General features: G+C 42.3%; 2 protein-coding genes across 2 annotated transcripts in view; one reads left to right on the forward strand and one right to left on the reverse strand.

Moving 5' to 3' along the window:
- NT5DC1 (5'-nucleotidase domain containing 1) overlaps positions 1–22447 on the forward strand; it is a 287049-nt gene that overhangs the window by 50052 nt on the left and 214550 nt on the right. The window lies entirely within an intron of this gene.
- The window catches only part of COL10A1 (collagen type X alpha 1 chain), a 90113-nt gene continuing 70640 nt past the window's right edge, over positions 2975–22447 (reverse strand). Inside the window, exons 2-3 of the mRNA XM_040431036.1 lie at positions 16047–16203; positions 2975–5062 (exon numbers count right to left, since the gene is read on the reverse strand). Of these exons, the coding sequence (XP_040286970.1) occupies positions 3198–5062; positions 16047–16188 (2007 nt within the window). The 5' untranslated portion in view covers positions 16189–16203 and the 3' untranslated portion in view covers positions 2975–3197. The remainder of the gene's footprint in view (positions 5063–16046; positions 16204–22447) is intronic.

Here is a 22447-nt window from a genome sequence, read left to right on the forward strand (position 1 = left end):
ATCTTCAACTGCCACCAGTCATATCTTCTGTTAGATGCTACACCAGAAAGGCTATGACGCTTTGAGCTGCCAACCAGCAGAATAAATGGAGCAATCAGAATAAATGGTGCAATAAATGGAGCAATAAATGGAGCAATGCATTGAGAGTTCTCTGGTTCCATATGAGGTACAGGGCTGCTTGTGACTTTGTTAGAAAGAGATTATCATGTATTATATGATGTCTGATTTTCGTTTTTTCCTTTAATCATGGCATAACCCTTTTAAAAGTGAATTGTGTAATTTGGCAGGCTGAAATCATAATTCCCAGTGGCTCTTTTTATGTGCCGTCTGCAGTATACTGGCACTATTTTGTGTATGGAGCCTGTCAACACATTGCATACAGCCACTTTGCTCCCTATAATTATAAATGATACAATAAGGCAGTTTTGATAATAGATATATTCTTATTACAATGTGGCTTCAAAGTACTACCTAAAGGGAGCCTGACAGCGGTTTTGTCAATCCAAAACTGCCAATGGACATAGGTAGACAGTTGCTGCTGTTAATAAATGCCGCAGGCACCACTCCCATACCTGCATTGGGGTGGGTCCGTAGACTGCAGTGCTTCAGGCTCTGTGCATGAACAGCTCCACAGCCCATCCCCTCTGCTGACTGAGTGATGGCTGTATCATACAGCCAAGAGATAGAAGTTATTTTTTATGGCACTATATTGATTAATAGCAGACATTTGTGTTTTACATTGACAAAACTGCAAACAGACCTCTTTAACGTTAAATAGCCACTAAATTTTCACACAACTTTTCATAAACCAATAGTACAAGCAATCATACAAAACTTTATAATGTATCTTATCAGAGAAAATTGCCTTGTTTTAGAGTTATCAGCTGTTTCTTCCCATCCACTATTTCGCAAAGTCACTTTGAAATGTATGAGAAATCTTTTGTTGAAACCAGGATGACTCTCTGTTCTCAAGGATAAGATTACATCATCCCATACTATTCTACGCTGAGGGGAGGATAGAGGAGTTAGCAGGAAATGAGTGAAACACAAATAGCCAGAGAGACTGCACAGCTAACTAGACAGTTACTATCTCAGCTCAAGTACTATATTCACATCTGTGCAGGTCAGTACTCTGTAATGTCTTTAATGATCCTAAGGCTGCTTTTGAGTGAGTGTGAGAAAGTTAAAGGGATTCTGTCATGAGATTTGAGCCCTATAAGCTAAACATATGGCCAGGTCCGTACTAATAACATGAATCCTAAACTGCCCTTATTAAACCTGCTTGTGGCTCTATTAGCCCAAAAAACTGGTTTTTATAAGCTGTCACTCACCTACCTAAGGTGCCCAAGGGGTTTTACGTTAACCCAGGGTGCCCGCCCGCAACCCTCGCCGTCTGGTGCCCAGCGCCGCCTTCCTCACCTCAGCCCCGCCTCCGCAATCCTCCTGTCCCTCTGCTAGATCCGGCGCCTGCGCACTAGGCTCAGCCTGATGCGCCGCGGACTCCTGGCAGCGGCTTCGTTGAGCGAAGTGCGCATGCGCCGGATCTAGCAGAGGGACGGGAGGATTACGGAGGCGGGGCTGAGGTGAGGAAGGCGGCGCTGGGCACCAGACGGCGAGGGGTGTGGGCGGGCACCCTGGGTTAACGTAAAACCCCTTGGGCACCTTAGGTAGGTGAGTGACAGCTTATAAAAAACAGTTTTTTGGGCTAATAGAGCCACAAGCAGGTTTAATAAGGGCAGTTTAGGATTCATGTTATTAGTACGGACCTGGCCATATGTTTAGCTCATAGGGCTCAAATCTCATGACAGAATCCCTTTAAAAAGCTGACTCTTCTTTACTTTCTGTGTGCAGTGGATGGGAGCTAGCCCCCACCTATCAGGTCTGGGAAAACTACAAACTGATGATCTAGCATACAGATAAGAAAACTGCTAAAAAGTCACATATACAAGTCATATAATGGCCAGAAATATTGTTATCCCTTATGTACACATGCTTTACTATTGATTAATGCAAAGTTTGTTCAAAAGTTGGGTACACTTTAAATATGTACAGTACAGACCAAAAGTTTGGACACACCTATTTTCATGACTATGAAGGCATCAAAACTATGAATTAACACATGTGGAATTATATACATAACAAGCAAGTGTGAAACAACTGAAAATATGTCATATTCTAGGTTCTTCAAAGTAGCCACCTTTTTGCTTTGATTACTGCTTTGCACACTCTTGGCATTCTCTTGATGAGCTTCAAGAGGTAGTCCCCTGAAATGGTCTTCCAACAGTCTTGAAGGAGTTCCCAGAGATGCTTAGCACTTGTTGGCCCTTTTGCCTTCACTCTGCGGTCCAGCTCACCCCAAACCATCTCGATTGGGTTCAGGTCTGGTGACTGTGGAGGCCAGGTCATCTGGCGCAGCACCCCATCACTCTCCTTCATGGTCAAATAACCATTACTTTCAAAGTTTTCCCAATTTTTCGGCTGACTGACTGACCTTCATTTCTTAAAGTAATGATGGCCACTCGTTTTTCTTTACTTAGCTTCTTTTTTCTTGCCATAATACAAATTCTAACAGTCTATTCAGTAGGACTATCAGCTGTGTATCCACCTGACTTCTCCTCAACGCAACTGATGGTCCCAACCCCATTTATAAGGCAAGAAATCACACTTATTAAACCTGACAGGGCACACCTGTGAAGTGAAAACCATTTTAGGGGACTACCTCTTGAAGCTCATCAAGAGAATGCCAAGAGTGTGCAAAGCAGTAATCAAAGCAAAAGGTGGCTACTTTGAAGAACCTAGAATATGACATATTTTCAGTTGTTTCACACTTGTTTGTTATGTATATAATTCCACATGTGTTAATTCATAGTTTTGATGCCTTCAGTGTGAATCTACAATTTTCATAGTCATGAAAATAAAGAAAACTCTTTGAATGAGAAGGTGTGTCCAAACGTTTGGTCTGTACTGTATTTCGCAGAGCACCTTATATGGCTGACATGTCAATGAAGTAAAGTGCCAGGTTTGGATTCCTAGTATCATTCAAATAAGGAAAAAAAACATACAGCAATTACCCATGCAACTAAAACAAAAAATACAATGCACTGTATTGTATTTATATCACCCCCCTCTACAAAAAATAATTTGTTAAAATAACACAAATTTTCAAGCATCAGGTTTAAAATTGAATGTATAATGTATCATGTTAGGCCAAATAAGAAACCTGAGAAAGAGGAATGTATGTAGTCAGACGAATATAGACCGTTAGATTCTGCACTAGGTAACTGTAGCCAAACTTGATCATTTTCAGTAAGATCTATGACAGCACTACCAGATGCCTCGTCAAGGTACCCTTTTTTGTATTCATCATATGTATACATTAATGGTGTACCGTTTTTATACAATGCCACCCAAATATTTGTGCCTTTCACATGCACATGGTAAGAAAAATAATATAGCCCTGGTATCCTACATGTAAAAATTCCAGTTCGGACATCATAGTGATTTTGTGTGTTATATAAGATTTTGTCAAATTTTATGGGTATTCCAACTGCTGGAAATGCTTTGGAAAGAATAGCAGTAAATGCTGACACTCGAATCTCCCTTAGACCTTGAATTTGCCCTGATTTTGCATAGCCATCTGGCATTTGATGTGGCATTATGAACTGACCAGGTAGGCCTGGTGGACCTGGTGGCCCTGGTAATCCTGGCTCACCATTCATCCCTTTTGAACCAGGAATTCCAGGTGGTCCCATTGGTCCTTGGATGCCATTTGTTGCAATACCAGCTGGACCTGGTAAACCATGAACACCTTGTTCACCCTTTTGACCAGGAAGACCTGGAATCCCTGGTGCTCCTGTTTGCCCTCTCATACCTGGTATGCCTGTAGCTCCTCTTGGACCTTGTTCTCCACTGTAACCAGCTTCTCCTCTGGGGCCTATTGGACCAGTTATTCCAGGCACCCCAGGTGGTCCTACAATACCCTTTTCTCCTTTCTGCCCTGGAATACCTGGAATCCCTTTGGGTCCAGAAAGTCCTGGCTCACCTGGGTAACCTGGTTTTCCATCTAAACCAGCTAAACCTCTTTCACCAATAGGTCCAGGTGCCCCTGGAGAACCTTTTGGACCAATGTCACCTTTATGCCCTGGAAAGCCAGCTTCTCCTGGAAGCCCTCTATGTCCCTGTACACCTGCAATTCCTGGCAAACCTGGCATCCCTGGCTGTCCTGGATGGCCTATTTCTCCCTGGTCTCCTTTTATCCCAGGATTCCCATGGATACCTTCAATTCCTCTTAACCCTTTTACTCCAGGTAATCCTGGCTTTCCATAGCCCTGCATCCCTTGAGGGCCAGGCATGCCTGGGAGTCCTGGATGTCCTTTAGGTCCAGATGGCCCTGGAAGACCGGGAGCACCATTTATTCCAGGCTTACCAATTCCAGTTGGTCCAGGTTGTCCAGGTAGTCCTTGAGGCCCAGGTAGACCTTGTATCCCTGGTACACCAGGTAGACCTCTTTCACCTACATTTCCAGGTTGTCCAGGAAAACCATTTGTGCCAGGTTTGCCTATTCCAATGGATCCTTGAGGACCAGGTGGCCCGGGCATACCAGGAGGTCCTCTCTCACCTGGTTGACCTGGAAGTCCATAGCCATTTGGTCCTTTTTGTCCATTAATACCAGGCATACCAGGTTCACCTTTAAATCCAGGAACTCCTCTTGGCCCAGGGTTTCCTACTGCTCCTTGATGACCTGGATTTCCAGTAGCAGAAATTCCAGCTGGTCCAGGTAATCCAGGTGGTCCCTGTAGTCCTCTTGGACCAGGAAGACCAATAGGTCCAATGTCACCTTTCACTCCTTGTTCTCCACGTTCCCCATGCTTTCCAGGTATACCTGGTTGTCCTGGTTTTCCAATAGAGGAGAATCCAGGGGGTCCGGGTACTCCTTGAGCTCCTTGTGGCCCAGGTGTTCCATAACCTGGCTTTCCTGGAGGTCCTGGTGGTCCAGGCAAACCTCTCGGGCCAATTGGTCCTGGGGGACCTGGTGGCCCCTGCTCAAGCCCACTTGGAATAACTAGAAAATAAGAAAACATCAAAATGTTAATATGACCGTTTCTTTTATGTGAAAGAATAGCTATAAAAGAGTTCTCATGAAGACATACCATTTTAAGTAGAAGCCTACCTGGTGACCAGCTGATCGCAGCAGGTCTGGCTTTTCTAACCACAGACATTCAGCTGTTTATTGCTATGGGAGGCAGCATGTGGCCACTCTTTTTTTTTTTCTACAGGAGCTGCTCTGAATTGCATAGTCACAGTATTTGGCATGACCCTGGCTCATATGATTGTCTGGTGTTTTACTTGAATTGTAATTTTTAACTCTGGGGATAAGGGGGGTGCCTTTACATGTGGCATAATTTCAGTACCAGAAAAATCTTCTGTGGTAAATTACACATTATTGTGCGGGGGCAGGGCTGTGGGGAATCCATAACACATAATTTTTTTCAGTTTCTATGAGGGGTTTCCTGCTGCAGAAAGTATTTTCACTGTATTTTTTATATGTTTGTAGATTTTGAATGCAAAATGTCATCATAAACTTCAATGCTATGTGAAACTCCATGCCAAAATTCACAATCCACAAATCTTCTGGGTCCTTGCTGTATCTACTGGCATCATTGAAAAATGCTGAACACCACATCAAAGGGGATTACAGAGGGAGTGGACTCCCTTTCTCACACCATCAGCAATGAGATTGAAAGGTGCTGATGGCTGCTATCTACGGAAGGCAGTGAGGCTGACAGTTCCAATTCAGTACAATACAGCATGTATTGGACTGCATTGGAAAAGTGATCAGACCCTGAAATGTTAAAGTTCCCTAGTGGGACAAAAATAGAGTAAAAAATTTCCACCATTCAAACTATTTACAATTGAAAAAAATATATAGATATAATTAGACATATTAGGTATAGTTGTGTCCATAATGACCAGCTCTAGTGAATGGCGTAAAAGAAAATAAAAACTGTGAAAAAAGAGCCCTTAAACATTACTATCACCAGAAAATAGTGACATAAAAAGCAGATTTTTTCCCCCAAAAAATGTTCTCATTGTATAAAACTGAAAAAAAGTTTAAAAATAGACATATTGGGTATCACTGCATGGCCTGTTCTACAAAAATACCACTCAATCTATCCCTATAAAAATAAATAAAAACGGTGCCAGAACAACCATTTTTTGGTCACCTTGCCTCACAAAATGCATGATATCGAGCAATCAAAAAGTACTATTTACCAAAATGTCAACACAACCTGCAAAAAACAAGCCCCCACACACCATCACCAGAAAATTCAAAACAACGTGGCTTTCAGAAAATGGCAAAACTAGATTTTTTTTCTTTCAAAGTGCTGTGTGTAAAAGTGGTAAAACGTAAAAAAAAACTATAGAAAATAATCTCTGTAATCATACTGACCAGCAGAATAAGGATAATACATCATTTCCCCCCCGCACGGTGTATCCTAAGATAAGAAAACCCAAAAGGCAATCGCAGAGTTGCTGCTTTTTCTTTACCCTGCCTTTCATTTTTCACAGTCTCCTGCCCATTTATTTCTTCACAAACACCTGTGGTCTTAAAATGTTCACTCTACCTCTTGATAAATAACTTGACGGCTGTAGTTTCCAAAATGGGGTCACTTTTTGGGGGTTTCCACTGTACAGATACCTCAAATGTGCAAATGTGATGTGGTGACTGAAAACCATTCCAACAGAATCCGTGTTCCAAAAGCCAAATGCAGCTCCTTCCCTTCTGAGCCCTACCATGTGCCCATACAGCAGCTTACGTCCACATTCATGGCATTTCTGTACCTAGTAAACCCGCCTATCAATTCAGGTAGTGTGGTGTGAGTCTCAGATGGCACCAGCTTGGCACAACATATTGGGCACTGAAATGTCATCTGTAGAAAACTTGCATTTTTCACTTTGCACGGTCTGCTGTACATTAAAGGAAATCAGTCACCATGAAAATGCAATGTAAGCTACAGGCAGCATGAGCAGGAGGAGCTGAACAGATTGATATCTAGTTTTGTGGGAAAAGATTCAGTATAACTTGTATGCGTTTAAATCTATGCTCATTCTGGGCTTTGAAGTTAAGGAGGTGATCCTATCAGTGACTTACAGCTTTTCCTATATGACTGTATATACAGAGATAGCTGTCAATCACTGATAAGACTGCTTCCCTGAATTCAAAGCCCAGAATGAACATAGATTTAAATGTATAAATTACAAGTTATACTGAATCGTTTTCCACAAATCTATATATCTGCTCAGCTTCTCCTTCTCAGCAACATGCCTCCTGCAGCTCAAACACCATGTTCAACATGACAGGTTCCTTTTCATTTCCACAAAATAGCCCCATCTTTCACAAGATCACAGCAGGCACTTGCGATCTGTGTATTACTGGTCTGGGACTATTTGTGCAAGCCCCGAACCTGTTATACTTTATCTTGGTGGCATAACTGTACAGAACGGATTCAAGGCTACAGCTCATGCCCTGAAGCTGTTTTATAGGAAGAAGGTGGCAGGGTGCGGGAGCTAATGCAAGAACACCTACGAGGTGGCCGGGTGCTGGAGCTAATACAAGAATACCTACGAGGTGGCCGGGGACAGGACATAATACAAGAATACCTATGAAGTGGCTGGGACGGAAGCTAAGAAAGGAATATTTAGAGAGGTGGCCTGGGACAGGGGTGCATGCACATAAACTGGCCTCTATGCATGCTCACTCCTGTGATTCCCGACCACCATAAATGCGAGATATTTCTCTTAGTGTGTAAGTGCGGCTGTAACCTCTAGAGATGAGCAGGTTCTAAAAGAAGGCCTGATGAAAGAAAATGGGGAAGAAAAGCAATATAGAAAATAGAAAAATAACTATGACATTATGAGGTGAGACACCCCCTTTAATACCTTGAACGGCGGGTTTTCCAAAATGTTGTCACTTCTAGGGGGTTCCATTTATTATTTCACCTCAGAGCCTCTACAGTTGTCAGCACAAACTGTGTAAATTACCACATTGGGTCTCTAAATGCTCATGATGCTCTTTTAGTCCTGAGCCCGGTTGTATGTCCAGGCAAAAGATTAGGTTCATATGTAGGGTGCTTCTAAAACCAGGAAGCATGGCATAATAGGAGGACTTTCTTTTGATACTGGCATATAATGGGCATCGAAATGGCCTATCTGTTGAAAAATTGCTATTTTTACTTTACACCTGTGGGATCAAAATACTCCATTCCTTGATAAATCCTGGAAGGGATGTGGTTTATAAAATGGGGTCACTTCTTGTGTTTTCTTTTTTTTATATCACCTTAGAGCCTCTGCAGTTGTCGACCAGTGCTGGATAAATCACCAAACTAGATCTCAAATGCACATTGTGTTCTTTCCCTTCTGAACCCTGCAGTGTGCCCATACAGCAGTTTACAACCAAATATGGGGTGTTGCCGTATTCGAGAGGAAATGGGTAACAAATTGTAGGGTGCTTTTTCTCCTATTACCTCTTGTGAATGTCTGGGGTAAAGGCAACATTTTACTGGAAAAAATGAAATTTTTCATTTTCAAAGCCAATTGTTTCAAATTTCTGTCAAATGCCTGGGTCAAACTGGCCATAGACCCCACAGGGAAATTTCCTGGTGGCCACTCAAGCCCTCTTCACTGCTGCTGTGCAGGTACATAATGATCTGATGGTCTCAGTGTTCATAGTGCCGTTGCTGTCCTCAGGATGGTGATACAGTTGAATCCTGTGACAGGGCATGGTAGGTCATGGCTTCCTGCCCTGCTAATCAACCTCATAGGCCACTATATGAGGCAGTGTAGAAATGGCACAGGTACACACGCATTTCAGGCTGCGGGCTGTAAAAGGCTCGTGGCCTCCACTGGAGACTGCAACTTGGAATGTAATGTATTCATTTCACTACTTGGTCCACTACACTCGTTGTTTTGGAGTTATTATTTTACTATTGCGGTACTTATTTATAGGTGCAATATACACTGCTCAAAAAAATAAAGGGAACACAAAAATAACACATCCTAGATCTGAATTAATTAAATATTCTTCTGAAAAACTTTGTTCTTTACATAGTTGAATGTGCTGACAACAAAATCACACAAAAATTAAAAAATGGAAATCAAATTTTTAACCCATGGAGGTCTGGATTTGGAGTCACACTCAAAATTAAAGTGGAAAAACACACTACAGGCTGATCCAACTTTGATGTAATGTCCTTAAAACAAGTCAAAATGAGGCTCAGTAGTGTGTGTGGCCTCCACGTGCCTGTATGACCTCCCTACAATGCCTGTGCATGCTCCTGATGAGGTGGCGGACGGTCTCCTGAGGGATCTCCTCCCAGACCTGGACTAAAGCATCTGCCAACTCCTGGACAGTCTGTGATGCAACGTGACGTTGGTGGATAGAGCGAGACATGATGTCCCAGATGTGATCAATTGGATTCAGGTCTGGGGAACGGGCGGGCCAGTCCATAGCATCAATACCTTCGTCTTGCAGGAACTGCTGACACACTCCAGCCACATGAGGTCTAGCATTGTCTTGCATTAGGAGGAACCCAGGGCCAACCGCACCAGCATATGGTCTCACAAGGGGTCTGAGGATCTCATCTTGGTACCTAATGGCAGTCAGGCTACCTCTGGCGAGCACATGGAGGGCTGTGCGGCCCTCCAAAGAAATGCCACCCCACACTATTACTGACCCAATGCCAAATCGGTCATGCTGGAGGATGTTGCAGGCAGCAGAACGTTCTCCACGGTGTCTCCAGACTCTGTCACGTCTGTCACATGTGCTCAGTGTGAACCTGCTTTCATCTGTGAAGAGCACAGGGTGCCAGTGGCGAATTTGCAATCTTGGTGTTCTCTGGCAAATGCCAAACGTCCTGCACAGTGTTGGGCTGTAAGCACAACCCCCACCTGTGGACGTCGGGCCCTCATATCACCCTCATGGAGTTTGTTTCTGACCGTTTGAGCAGACACATGCACATTTGTGACCTGCTGAAGATCATTTTGCAGGGCTCTGGCAGTGCTCCTCCTGTTCCTCCTTGCACAAAGGCGGAGGTAGCGGTCCTGCTGCTGGGTTGTTGCCCTCCTACGGCCTCCTCCACGTCTTCTGATGTACTGGCCTGTCTCCTGGTAGCGCCTCCATGCTCTGGACACTACGCTGACAGACACAGCAAACCTTCTTGCCACAGCTCGCATTGATGTGCCATCCTGGATAAGCTGCACTATCTGAGCCACTTGTGTGGGTTGTAGACTCCGTCTCATGCTACCACTAGAGTGAAAGCACCGCCAGCATTCAAAAGTGACCAAAACATCAGCCAGGAAGCATAGGAACTGAGAAGTGGTCTGTTGTCACCACCTGCAGAACCACTCCTTTATTAAGGGTGTCTTGCTAATTGCCTATAATTTCCACCTCTTGTCTATCCCATTTGCACAACAGCATGTGAAATTGATTGTCACTCAGTGTTGCTTCCTAAGTGGACAGTTTGATTTCACAGAAGTGTGATTGACTTGGAGTTACATTGTGTTGTTTAAGTGTTCCCTTTATTTTTTTGAGCAGTGTACTTTGCCTGGTGTGCTGTACCCTTGTATTGTATCGTTATAAATATACTTGTGTCACTTTGAGTTGTTCCCTTGCATGGAATTAATTTGTTGCTGTATTTTTTGTGAGGGGAATCCCTTATTGAGGTTCTCCGGTTTTCCTCCCTCATAGGAAGTTTTTAAGTGTTTTTAATCCATTGAACCAATAAAGCTTATTACTTTAGTGTGTGGCCTGTAATTTGCATGTCTTTTATTTTTTTTATTTTTATTGATGTGCCTTGTATAGGCATGGTGGAGTGCACCGATAGAACTTATGTGTATTAGGTGGTGCCCACCCCACCGCCAATTGCTGTTGCAACTTTGAATGAGACTCAGGTATTTTATTGGCCACTTAGGGAGCATAGTACTGGGGCACTATAGGGATCATTACTAGGGGCAGTTCAGGCAGGATGCTGAAGGTAGGGCTGGCTTGTTGCTGCGGCCCGCATCCCAGCCCCTAAGCCCCCTGTTCCATATCTTAATTGGAGATAATTGAAGGAGGAGGATCACAGAAAGTGGCAGCTATTGATGGCCACCAGAAAAGGGCAGTGTTATGATCTGTGAAAATGAATCCACTGTGCCAACTACGCAGTAGTGGTAGGCTGCCGACCCACGGCGATCAGGAACACCAGAGGAATCAGGCCAACTCAGTCAGGAACAGGCTGAGGTCAAAGTCCAGGAAGGCAGCCATCAGAATACTGACTGGTAAATGGATTATAGATCAGATAGCAAGGTAAAGCAAACTAGCAGAACCTAGCAGCACCTGTGTTGATCGGGAAGGATTGAGAGAGGGACAAGCAGGTATTTATAGGGGAGCCGATGGCCTAGTCAGCAGCTGGACAGCAACACACAGAGAAAGGAGAGAACGAGTGTAACCCCTGCAGTGCTAAACCTGAGATGAGATGCACTGAACGAAGTTCCTGTTGACACATACACAGACACATAGCGAGTGAAGTGGCTGACACAGGATACCAATGTAATAGGCAACTTCTGAGGGGTATATTGTGCTGTACTGTGGTATTGGTTCTGCTGGGATAGTAATTTGTCCTGCACTATGGTATTGCTGACCCCCCCCCCCCGCCTACTTGTGTTTCTCTGTCTTCTGTCACTTTGGACCTATCTTAAACATGGGAGTCAAAGCACTAAATTCCTTGATGAGTGTTGTTTCCAAAATTGGGTCACATTTGGGGGGTTTCCACTGTAGGGATACTTCAGGTTCTCAACAAATACAACATGGCGCCCGAAAACCATTCCAGCAAAATCTGCCTTCCAAAAGGAATAAGAAACTCCTTCCCTTTTGAGCCTTGCAGTGTGCCAGTTCAACAGTTTATGACCACATTTGTAGTATTAAATTACTTAGAGATTTTTCTTCTGTTACCCCTTGTGAAAATGAAAAATATGGTGCTAAAGCAACATTTTACTGAGAAAAATGTAATTTTTTTATTTTCTTAGTCAAGTCTTTCAAAATTCTATGAAATGTCCTGCATTGTGCTCATACAGCAGGTTACAACCACATATGGAGTGTTTCTGTAAACTGCACAAATCGGGGTAATAAATTTGAGCCTTGCTTTGCTGTTAACTCTTGCTGAATTACAATAAAATGGATTAAAATGGAAAATCTGCACACAAAAAAGTAATATTTTTTTTATAATTTCACCTTAATTTCCCTTTAATGCTTGTGGAACACCAAGAGGTTTAACAAAAGTTAAAGGTGAACGCATTGCACCCGCACTGAATCCAGACCCATTCATTTCTATGGGGCTGTGCACATGAGCAGTGATTTTCATGCATCACTTGTGCGTTGCGTGAAAATCGCAGCATGCTCCTCTTTATGCGTTTTTCACGTAACGCAGACCCCATAGAAATGAATGGGGTTGCGTGAAAATCGCAAGCACCCGCAAGCAAGTGCAGATGCGGTGCGATTTTCACGCACGGTTGCTAGGTGACGATCGGGATGGGGACCCGATCATTATTATTTTCCCTTATAACATGGTTATAAGGGAAAATAATAGCATTCTGAATACAGAGTGCTGGAGGGGTTAAAAAAAATAATTTCACTCCCCTTAATCCACTTGTTTGCGCAGCCGACATCTTTTCTGTCTTCTTCTTTGAGGAATAGGACCTTTGATGACGTGACTACGCTCATCACATGGTCCGTCACATGATCCATCACCATGGTGATGGATCATGTGATGAGCGTAGTGACGTCATCAAAGGTCCTTTTCCTCACAGATGAAGACAGAAGAGATGCCGGCTGCGCGAACAAGTGGATTAAGGTGAGTTAAATTATTATTATTATTTTTTTTTTTTTTTAACCCCTTCAGCCCTATTTTACTTAGCATTCTGTATTCAGAATGCTATTATTTTCCCTTATAACCATGTTATAAGGGTAAATAATACAATCTACACAACCTTGAACCCAAACCTGAACTTCTGTGAAGAAGTTTGGGTCTGGGTACCACATTCAGTTTTTTAACACGCGCGTGCAAAACACATTGCACCCGCGCGATAAAAACTGAACAACGGAACGCAATCGCAGTTAAAACTGACTGCAATTGCGTACCTACTCGCGCCGGGTTTGCCGCAATGCACCGGGATGCATCCGGACCTAATCCGGACACGCTCGTGTGAAAGAGGTCTAAGTTTATTTTTGTTCCCGTTAATACTTTTGTATAGGTATTGAATTACCTAGTAATTGCAGCATGTTCTTTCCTCCCCCAGGCATTTCAGTGGAGCAGCTAAAACAGCGTTGCTAGGTGTCCTCCGTCTCCTATCTTCTATATACAATAGACGGAGGACGGAGTAGTGGGCAGTCTCTAACGCTGTGTACGCGCTCCCTTCGGACCGGGATAGTGCCGATATTTGCGATAAAAATTAGCGATTATAATATTCGCTATAAAAATTTGTGGTTACTCAGGAGAAAAAGCGGGCGTGTTTAAGTCTGGAAAAAGCCTATTGGTTGGGGTATGACAGTTATCTTTTAACAATTTAAATTAATTTGAGCAGTATAGTTTCTAAAATGGGGTTTCTATTATGTAATCCCCTCAAAGTGACTTCATAACTGAATTGGTCCTTAAAAAAGTTGGTTTTGGAATTTTTTTAGAAATTTTGAAAAATTGCTTCTAAAATTCTGAAGGCCCCTTTACACTAGGGATTGACCGATAATCGGAAGTACCGATCTTATCGGCCGATATTCAGGATTTTGTGTATCGGTATCTGCATATATCGGTATCTGCATCTAACCTTGCCGATATACTGATAATGCGTATAAAGCGAATACTAGTGAGCGCTTCCATTATGGAAGCATGCACTAGTATGCATCGGGTCCTGGGAGTGGGGAAGAAGTGCAGCAAGCGCTTCCGATACTCACCCTATCTGGTCTTTGATGGGGCCTGCGCTGCACTGTCCTGACCCTGTACAGCCTCAGAACGTAGTGCGCGCACTATGACCTGAAACTGCACGCTGTCAGGTGACAGTGCAGCGCGGAACAGAGAACACAGGGGAGCGAGACGCCGGACCCGGAAAAAAAGAGGAGCCGCGGCGCAGGAGAGGTGAGGAGTTTTTTATTTTATTCATCTGAGGTCTGATAGGGGTTAATAAAGGTCTGATCTGAGGTCTGATAGGGGTTAATAAAGGTCTGATCTGAGGTCTGATAGGGGTTAATAAAGGTCTGATCTGAGGTCTGATAGGGGTTAATAATGGTCTGATCTGAGGTCTGATAGGGGTTAATAAAGGTCTGATCTGAGGTCTGATAGGGGTTAATAAAGGGCTACTAGGGGTTAATAAATGGCTGATCTGAGGTCTGATAGGGGTTAATAAAGTCAGTGAGGAGGGGGGGGGGATGGTGTGGAAATTGGCATTTGGCACTAGTATATTATAAATGTAAATTCTAAATTGACTACCAACTAAGGGCTTTATTCATTTATAATTTTCATTTATAATATACTAGTGCCAAATCCAAATTTCCACCAACTTAGTGACTACCAACTAATATAATATATATTATGACTGCTTGAAAAAGGTTCCATGGAGTGAACCGAAACATCGCGCCTTATTGGGGAATAAAGCACATGTCACTTTATTGGAAGTGCCGCGGTACTCTTATTTTTTTATTTAATATATATTGTGAGATATAAAATATCGGTATAAATTATTGGCTATCGGCCTGAAAGTTCACAGATTATCGGTATTGGCTCTAAAAAAATCTATATCGGTCGATTCCCTACTTTACACAATTTAGCTGACGATTATCAGGAGGGATACAGTCCTCCCCGACAATTGCCTTCTGTTCAGTGAAGGAGACAGCTGTATTTACATGCAGCGATTTCCTCCACAGTATGGAGAGGAGCGATCGCTAATGCCATCTCTCTTGTCCCCATACAGAATCATTGTTTGCCAGCAGCAGAAGCTGTTCAGACAACATTTGCTGCCGTCAAATGATGATATAGGTGTCCACATGAAAGATGCCATTACCTGATAAAGGAGCAGAATTTTAAATACTTGAATATTCGAAAATTGTATAAACGAAAAAACAAATAAATGAAAAAAATAAAAACCGGAATACCCCTTTAAGGTTAAAATTTGCACTTAACATACGTTCAAAATCTACAATAAAATGTGACCTTTTCTGGAGGGTTTTTCCAATTTAAATGTAATGGGGTTAAAACAGCAATGGTAGGAAAGTATACTAGTATCTCATTTCTGTGGGAAAAATATTTTTTCTATAGAACCCAGTGCAGCTGCATACTGTAGTTCGTTGATCGTGACTTTCTTAAAAAAGATACATAAAGCTGGTTAGTTCATTGATTTTTGCTGGTTGCATTTGTAAGCTAGGAACAAAATGTTTTTAATTTTTTTCCCACTTAAGTTACCACAGAAACTTAAGATATTACTTTTAAAAGAATTATATTTTGTTATTAGCAGCGAAACAAAAACAAATGTATTAGCTAAATAGATACAGTAGACAATCAATACATAGATGTAGATCTTTCTGTTAGATAAACCTTACCAGTTGTAAGAAACCGAATCTATATTTCATATGCTAAATTTTGGGCTGAGTTATTGTACAATCATTTAAGATGACTTTATTAAGCAATATAAATAAAATAATTGTAGAATTTTATGTTAATGTCATATGTACCGTATTTCATATCCACATAAAGTAGACCCTTTTAAGGCATTGGAACTTGGAACCTTAAACTGACAACTCTAAATAGCATAGATTGTTTTATCGCAGTACATGTATACGTTTTCAATACTTTCTGTACATTCATTCAATACTTTCTATACATGTGTACAATTCATTCCAAGAAATAGCTACATTGTAACAAGGAAACTACACAATGGCAAACATATTGTTAAGATCAAGACCTGACAAAGGTTATAGCTCTGTATTTCAATCTGAAACCCGGATGGAATTAACTATATCTTACCTTGACTTTTTGCATTGAATGGTAGGAAAGGCGGCGGTCCTTTTACGCTGGATTGCTTTGGATGCCTTTCAGGAAAATAGTCAATTGTGTGGACAAAATGTGGAAAAAGCAAAAGCAAGAAGATGCTGCTTTGTAAATTCATGTTGTCAAACTTGTTCTGCACAGGAAAAAGAAAATCATTTTCATTCCATTTGCTGATGTAAAATGTGTCAGAATTACAGACATATTGACTAAAACAACTATATGTAGTTGCTATATATCAGAAAATGTGGCTTGAATAATTCAGTGCAAACATAGCTCTTCTGTGATATTTTGCATATTAAAAAGCATAACTAAATAAACCATATAAAAAAGTCTATTTCTATACAAAAATTTCAGCATAAAACAGCCCGTTAGAAAAGAAGACCTATATAAAATGCAGAAAGCAATATAACGTTACCTGGGTTTATATGCCTCCGTAAGGCGTTCTGAGTATATTTTTCTGCTGTTAGTTTGTAGAGACTATATTTAGAAGTGCACCTCTCTTCCCAGCTTTTAAAAGATTCCACATTTTAATGTTAAAATATTCTTAGCTGTGTAGTAATAGTCACTCATTCAGTTATACTCCCAGTTATACTCTGGTGAAAAGAGCAGCGTCCATTGATAAATTCATTTATTTATACTTTTAAGCAAATATAACAATATGCATAAGTCAGACTCCTCCCTCAGAATGTGGAGCGCTAATTATCCAGATGGTTACTAAATGCAGGAATGCATGGTCAGGCCAGTTTCACCCATTGTTGGGGTATTAGTCATGTTTGATATGGAATTGGTTCTTAACTGGAAATTAAGGTTTGTCGGCCCCCAAAAAAAAAAAAACTCTTGAAATATTGTGTTTGCAAAACATCCTTAATCATACTTTTGAAAGTGACATTAATTTGATACAAATGTTCTAGTTGTATTTATACACAAAGCAACAGGTCAGATGCTGGGATTGAGTATTCTTTACCAGACCAATAAATATATCACTTATGATCACTACATTGTTCATATTGGGCCCTATTTTTTGATCTACACATACTTTTGATATGTCATAGGGACATATCAGAAGTTTTCTATTCCCCACACAGACGTGCTGTTCGCCTGCTATCAGCTCTGCTCGATTCTCCTCTGAGAGGAAGGGTTAAGACGGTATTGATACACAGACTTTCTATGAGCCAGTAAACTGCTCTGCTTTGCTCTCTTAGTGGAACTAAACAGTGTCGATCACAACCAAAGGGACACAGCGCCCTCAGCACCCATTCCCCCACCGATCAAAACTTCTGACAAGTCATACGTTTTCTGAAGCAATAGGCATGGGTTTTAAAGGGTTATTCCAGGATTTTAATATTGATAGCATATACTTTGTATAATCCATATCTGATAAGTGGTCCGACACCCTGTACCTCCTACGATCAGTTGTTTTAGAGTAACCCTAGATCTGGAATGGAGCTGTTAACTGCAGTAGATCCCACTGAGGTGAATGGGAGCAGTGCTGTATAGTTCTAACGTCAGCTTCCAGCATTGGAGCTACTCTGAAACAGCTCGTTGACACTGATGCTGGGTGCCGAACCACCACCAATCAGATATTGATTTCCTTTTCTGATAATATGCCATCAATATTAAAGTCCTGAAACACCCGTTTAATCATTAAGCATCATATTTTTCCAGTGCACATACAGGAATCATCCATAACATTCAAATCACTGACAGGTAACGTGAAATATATAGATTTATTTATGATAATTTTCACCAAAAAAAAAACCCAAAAAACAATAAATGCAGGGATCCAAAGGCCATGGCCATTGATCAGCATAAAAGCACAATTATATGTATAAAAAGTCTAAAAGGTTAAAATGCTTTTTGCGGTTGAACCAACCCCTTCCACAGGTACATGCAAATCAGATTGAATCTAAATTTAAAAATGATTATATAGTTCAGTACATAAAAAACAGTATATAATATATATGTAGAGACAAAGATGAACATAAAAAGAATAAAAACACCAAAACATTTAATACGAATAAACACCAATATGTAAACATCAAACAACAATATGATAGTGAGTCAACCAGTATTACCCATATCTGTAATACATGAAGCATCACCCATATCTATACCAAAATCAATCAAAAAGTTCATCCTACCTGTCCATACAATTTCCTAATAGTATTATCCAAAAATATAAAATAACTACTGTACAAATCACTCACACTCTTTATAGAAAGGTCGCATAATGTCCATCCGTGCAAAAAGCTTACCATTCTCCAGGTTCCAACTAAATCTAAAAAGCAAATAATCTTTTTTTTTTTTTTGTTATTTACTTATTACTTGCTTTTTGGATTTGATATTTTTATGTCAATCAGTGGAAGTGCCCATTGGATTTTTATTTTATTTTATTTGCATAGGTTTCCTTAAGGCCTTGATCAGAGAGATTTGCAGGCTGGAACAGCAACCACACACATTAGAGGGAATGGTCTGTCATTATATTTTTTTTCCAGAGTTGTGCCTGTCCATTGCACAACCCTCTTCTGGTGCACCTCAAATATCCAACATAGTATGGACACTAAGGCCTCTTTCACACGAGCGAGTATTCCGTGCGGGTGCAATACGTGACGTGAACGCATTGCACCCGCACTGAATCCGGACCCATTCATTTCTATGGGGCTGTGCACACAAGCTGTGATTTTCACACATCACTTGTGGGTTGCGTGAAAATCGCAGCATGTTCTATATTCTGCGTTTTTCACGCAATGCAGGCCCCATAGAAGTGAATGGGGCTGCGTGAAAATCGCAAGCAAGTGCGGATGCGGTGTGATTTTCACGCACGGTTGCTAGGAGACGATCGGGATGGGGACCCGATCATTATTATTTTCCCTTATAGCATGGTTATAAAGGAAAATAATAGCATTCTGAATACAGAATGCATAGTACAATAGGGCTGGAGGGGTTAAAAATAAAATAATATTTTTTTTTTTAACTCACCTTAATCCACTTGTTCGCGCAGCCGACATCTCTTCTGTCTTCTTTGAGGAATAGGATCTTTGATGACATCACTGCGCGCATCACATGGTCCGTCACATGATCCATCACCATGGTGATTAACCACCTCCGGACCGCCTAACGCAGGATCGCGTTCCGGAGGTGGCAGCCCTGCGCAGAGTCACGCATATATGCGTCATCTCGCGATGGCCGAGATTTCCTGTGAACGCGCGCACACAGGCGCGCGCGCTCACAGGAACGGAAGGTAAGAGAGTTGATCTCCAGCCTGCCAGCGGCGATCGTTCGCTGGCAGGCTGGAGATGTGTTTTTTTTAGCCCCTAACAGGTATATTAGACGCTGTTTTGATAACAGCGTCTAATATACCTGCTACCTGGTCCTCTGGTGGTCCCATTTGTTTGGATCGACCACCAGAGGACACAGGTAGCTCAGTAAAGTCCCACCAAGCACCACTACACTACACCCCCCCCCCCGTCACTTATTAACCCCTTATTAGCCCCTGATCACCCCTGATCACCCCATATAGACTCCCTGATCACCCCCCTGTCATTGATTACCCCCCTGTCATTGATCACCCCCCTGTAAAGCTCCATTCAGATGTCCGCATGATTTTTACGGATCCACTGATAGATGGATCGGATCCGCAAAATGCATCCGGACGTCTGAATGAAGCCTTACAGGGGCGTGATCAATGACTGTGGTTATCACCCCATATAGACTCCCTGATCACCCCCCCTGTCATTGATTACACCCCTGTCATTGATCAACCCCCTGTAAAGCTCCATTCAGACGTCCGCATGATTTTTACGGATCCACTGATAGATGGATCGGATCCGCAAAACGCATCCGGACGTCTGAATGAAGCCTTACAGGGGAATGATCAATGACTGTGGTGATCACCCCATATAGACTCCCTGATCACCCCCCTGTAAAGCTCCATTCAGATGTCCGCATGATTTTTACGGATGCACTGATAGATGGATCCGATCCGCAAAACGCATCCGGACGTCTGAATGAAGCCTTACAGGGGCATGATCAATGACTGTGGTGATCACCCCCCCTGTCATTGATTACCCCCCTGTAAAGCTCCATTCAGATGTCCGCATGATTTTTACGGATGCACTGATAGATGGATCGGATCCGCAAAACGCATCCGGACGTCTGAATGAAGCCTTACAGGGGCATGATCAATGACTGTGGTGATCACCCCATATAGACTCCCTGATCACCCCCCTGTAAAGCTCCATTCAGATGTCCGCATGATTTTTACGGATGCACTGATAGATGGATCCGATCCGCAAAACGCATCCGGACGTCTGAATGAAGCCTTACAGGGGCATGATCAATGACTGTGGTGATCACCCCATATAGACTCCCTGATCACCCCCCTGTCATTGATTACCCCCCTGTAAAGCTCCATTCAGATGTCCGCATGATTTTTACGGATGCACTGATAGATGGATCGGATCCGCAAAACGCATCCGGACGTCTGAATGAAGCCTTACAGGGGCGTGATCAATGACTGTGGTGATCACCCCATATAGACTCCCTGATCACCCCCCTGTCATTGATCAACCCCCTGTCATTGATCACCCCCCCCTGTCATTGATCACCCCCCTGTCATTGATCACCCCCCTGTAAGGCTCCATTCAGACATTTTTTTGGCCCAAGTTAGCGGAATTATTTATTTTTTTTCTTACAAAGTCTCATATTCCACTAACTTGTGTCAAAAAATAAAATCTCACATGAACTCACCATACCCCTCACGGAAACCAAATGCGTAAAAATTTTTAGACATTTATATTCCAGACTTCTTCTCACGCTTTAGGGCCCCTAGAATGCCAGGGCAGTATAAATACCCCACATGTGACCCCATTTCGGAAAGAAGACACCCCCAGGTATTCCGTGAGGGGCATATTGAGTCCATGAAAGATTGAAATTTTTGTCCCAAGTTAGCGGAACGGGAGACTTTGTGAGAAAAAAATTAAAAATATCAATTTCCGCTAACTTGTGCCAAAAAAAAAAAATTTCTATGAACTCGCCATGCCCCTTATTGAATACCTTGGGGTGTCTTCTTTCCAAAATGGGGTCACATGTGGGGTATTTATACTGCCCTGGCATTCTAGGGGCCCCAAAGCGTGAGAAGAAGTCTGGTATCCAAATATCTAAAAATGCCCTCCTAAAAGGAATTTGGGCACCTTTGCGCATCTAGGCTGCAAAAAAGTGTCACACATCTGGTATCGCCGTACTCAGGAGAAGTTGGGGAATGTGTTTTGGGGTGTCATTTTACATATACCCATGCTGGGTGAGATAAATATCTTGGTCAAATGCCAACTTTGTATAAAAAAATGGGAAAAGTTGTCTTTTGCCAAGATATTTCTCTCACCCAGCAAGGGTATATGTAAAATGACACCCCAAAACACATTCCCCAACTTCTCCTGAATACGGCGATACCACATGTGTGACACTTTTTTGCAGCCTAGGTGGGAAAAAGGGGCCCATATTCCAAAGAGCACCTTTAGGATTTCACAGGTCATTTACCTACTTACCACACATTAGGGCCCCTGGAAAATGCCAGGGCAGTATAACTACCCCACAAGTGACCCCATTTTGGAAAGAAGACACCCCAAGGTATTCCGTGAGGGGCATGGCGAGTTCCTAGAATTTTTTATTTTTTGTCACAAGTTAGTGGAAAATGCTGATTTTTTTTTTTTTTTTTTTTTCATACAAAGTCTCATATTCCACTAACTTGTGACAAAAAATAAAAACTTCCATGAACTCACTATGCCCATCAGCGAATACCTTGGGGTCTCTTCTTTCCAAAATGGGGTCACTTGTGGGGTAGTTATACTGCCCTGGCATTCTAGGGGCCCAAATGTGTGGTAAGGAGTTTGAAATCAAATTCTGTAAAAAATGACCTGTGAAATCCGAAAGGTGCTCTTTGGAATATGGGCCCCTTTGCCCACCTAGGCTGCAAAAAAGTGTCACACATCTGGTATCTCCGTACTCAGAAGAAGGTGGGGAATGTGTTTTGGGGTGTCATTTTACATATACCCCTGCTGGGTGAGAGAAATATCTTGGCAAAAGACAACTTTTCCCATTTTTTTATACAAAGTTGGCATTTGACCAAGATATTTATCTCACCCAGCATGGGTATATGTAAAAAGACACCCCAAAACACATTCCCCACCTTCTCCTGAGTACGGAGATACCAGATGTGTGACACTTTTTTGCAGCCTAGGTGGGCAAAGGGGCCCATATTCCAAAGAGCACCTTTCGGATTTCACAGGTCATTTTTTACAGAATTTGATTTCAAACTCCTTACCACACATTTGGGCCCCTAGAATGCCAGGGCAGTATAACTACCCCACAAGTGACCCCAT

This window comes from Bufo bufo, chromosome 4 (genome assembly GCF_905171765.1).
Source record: "Bufo bufo chromosome 4, aBufBuf1.1, whole genome shotgun sequence".
NCBI classification, from domain to species: domain Eukaryota; kingdom Metazoa; phylum Chordata; class Amphibia; order Anura; family Bufonidae; genus Bufo; species Bufo bufo.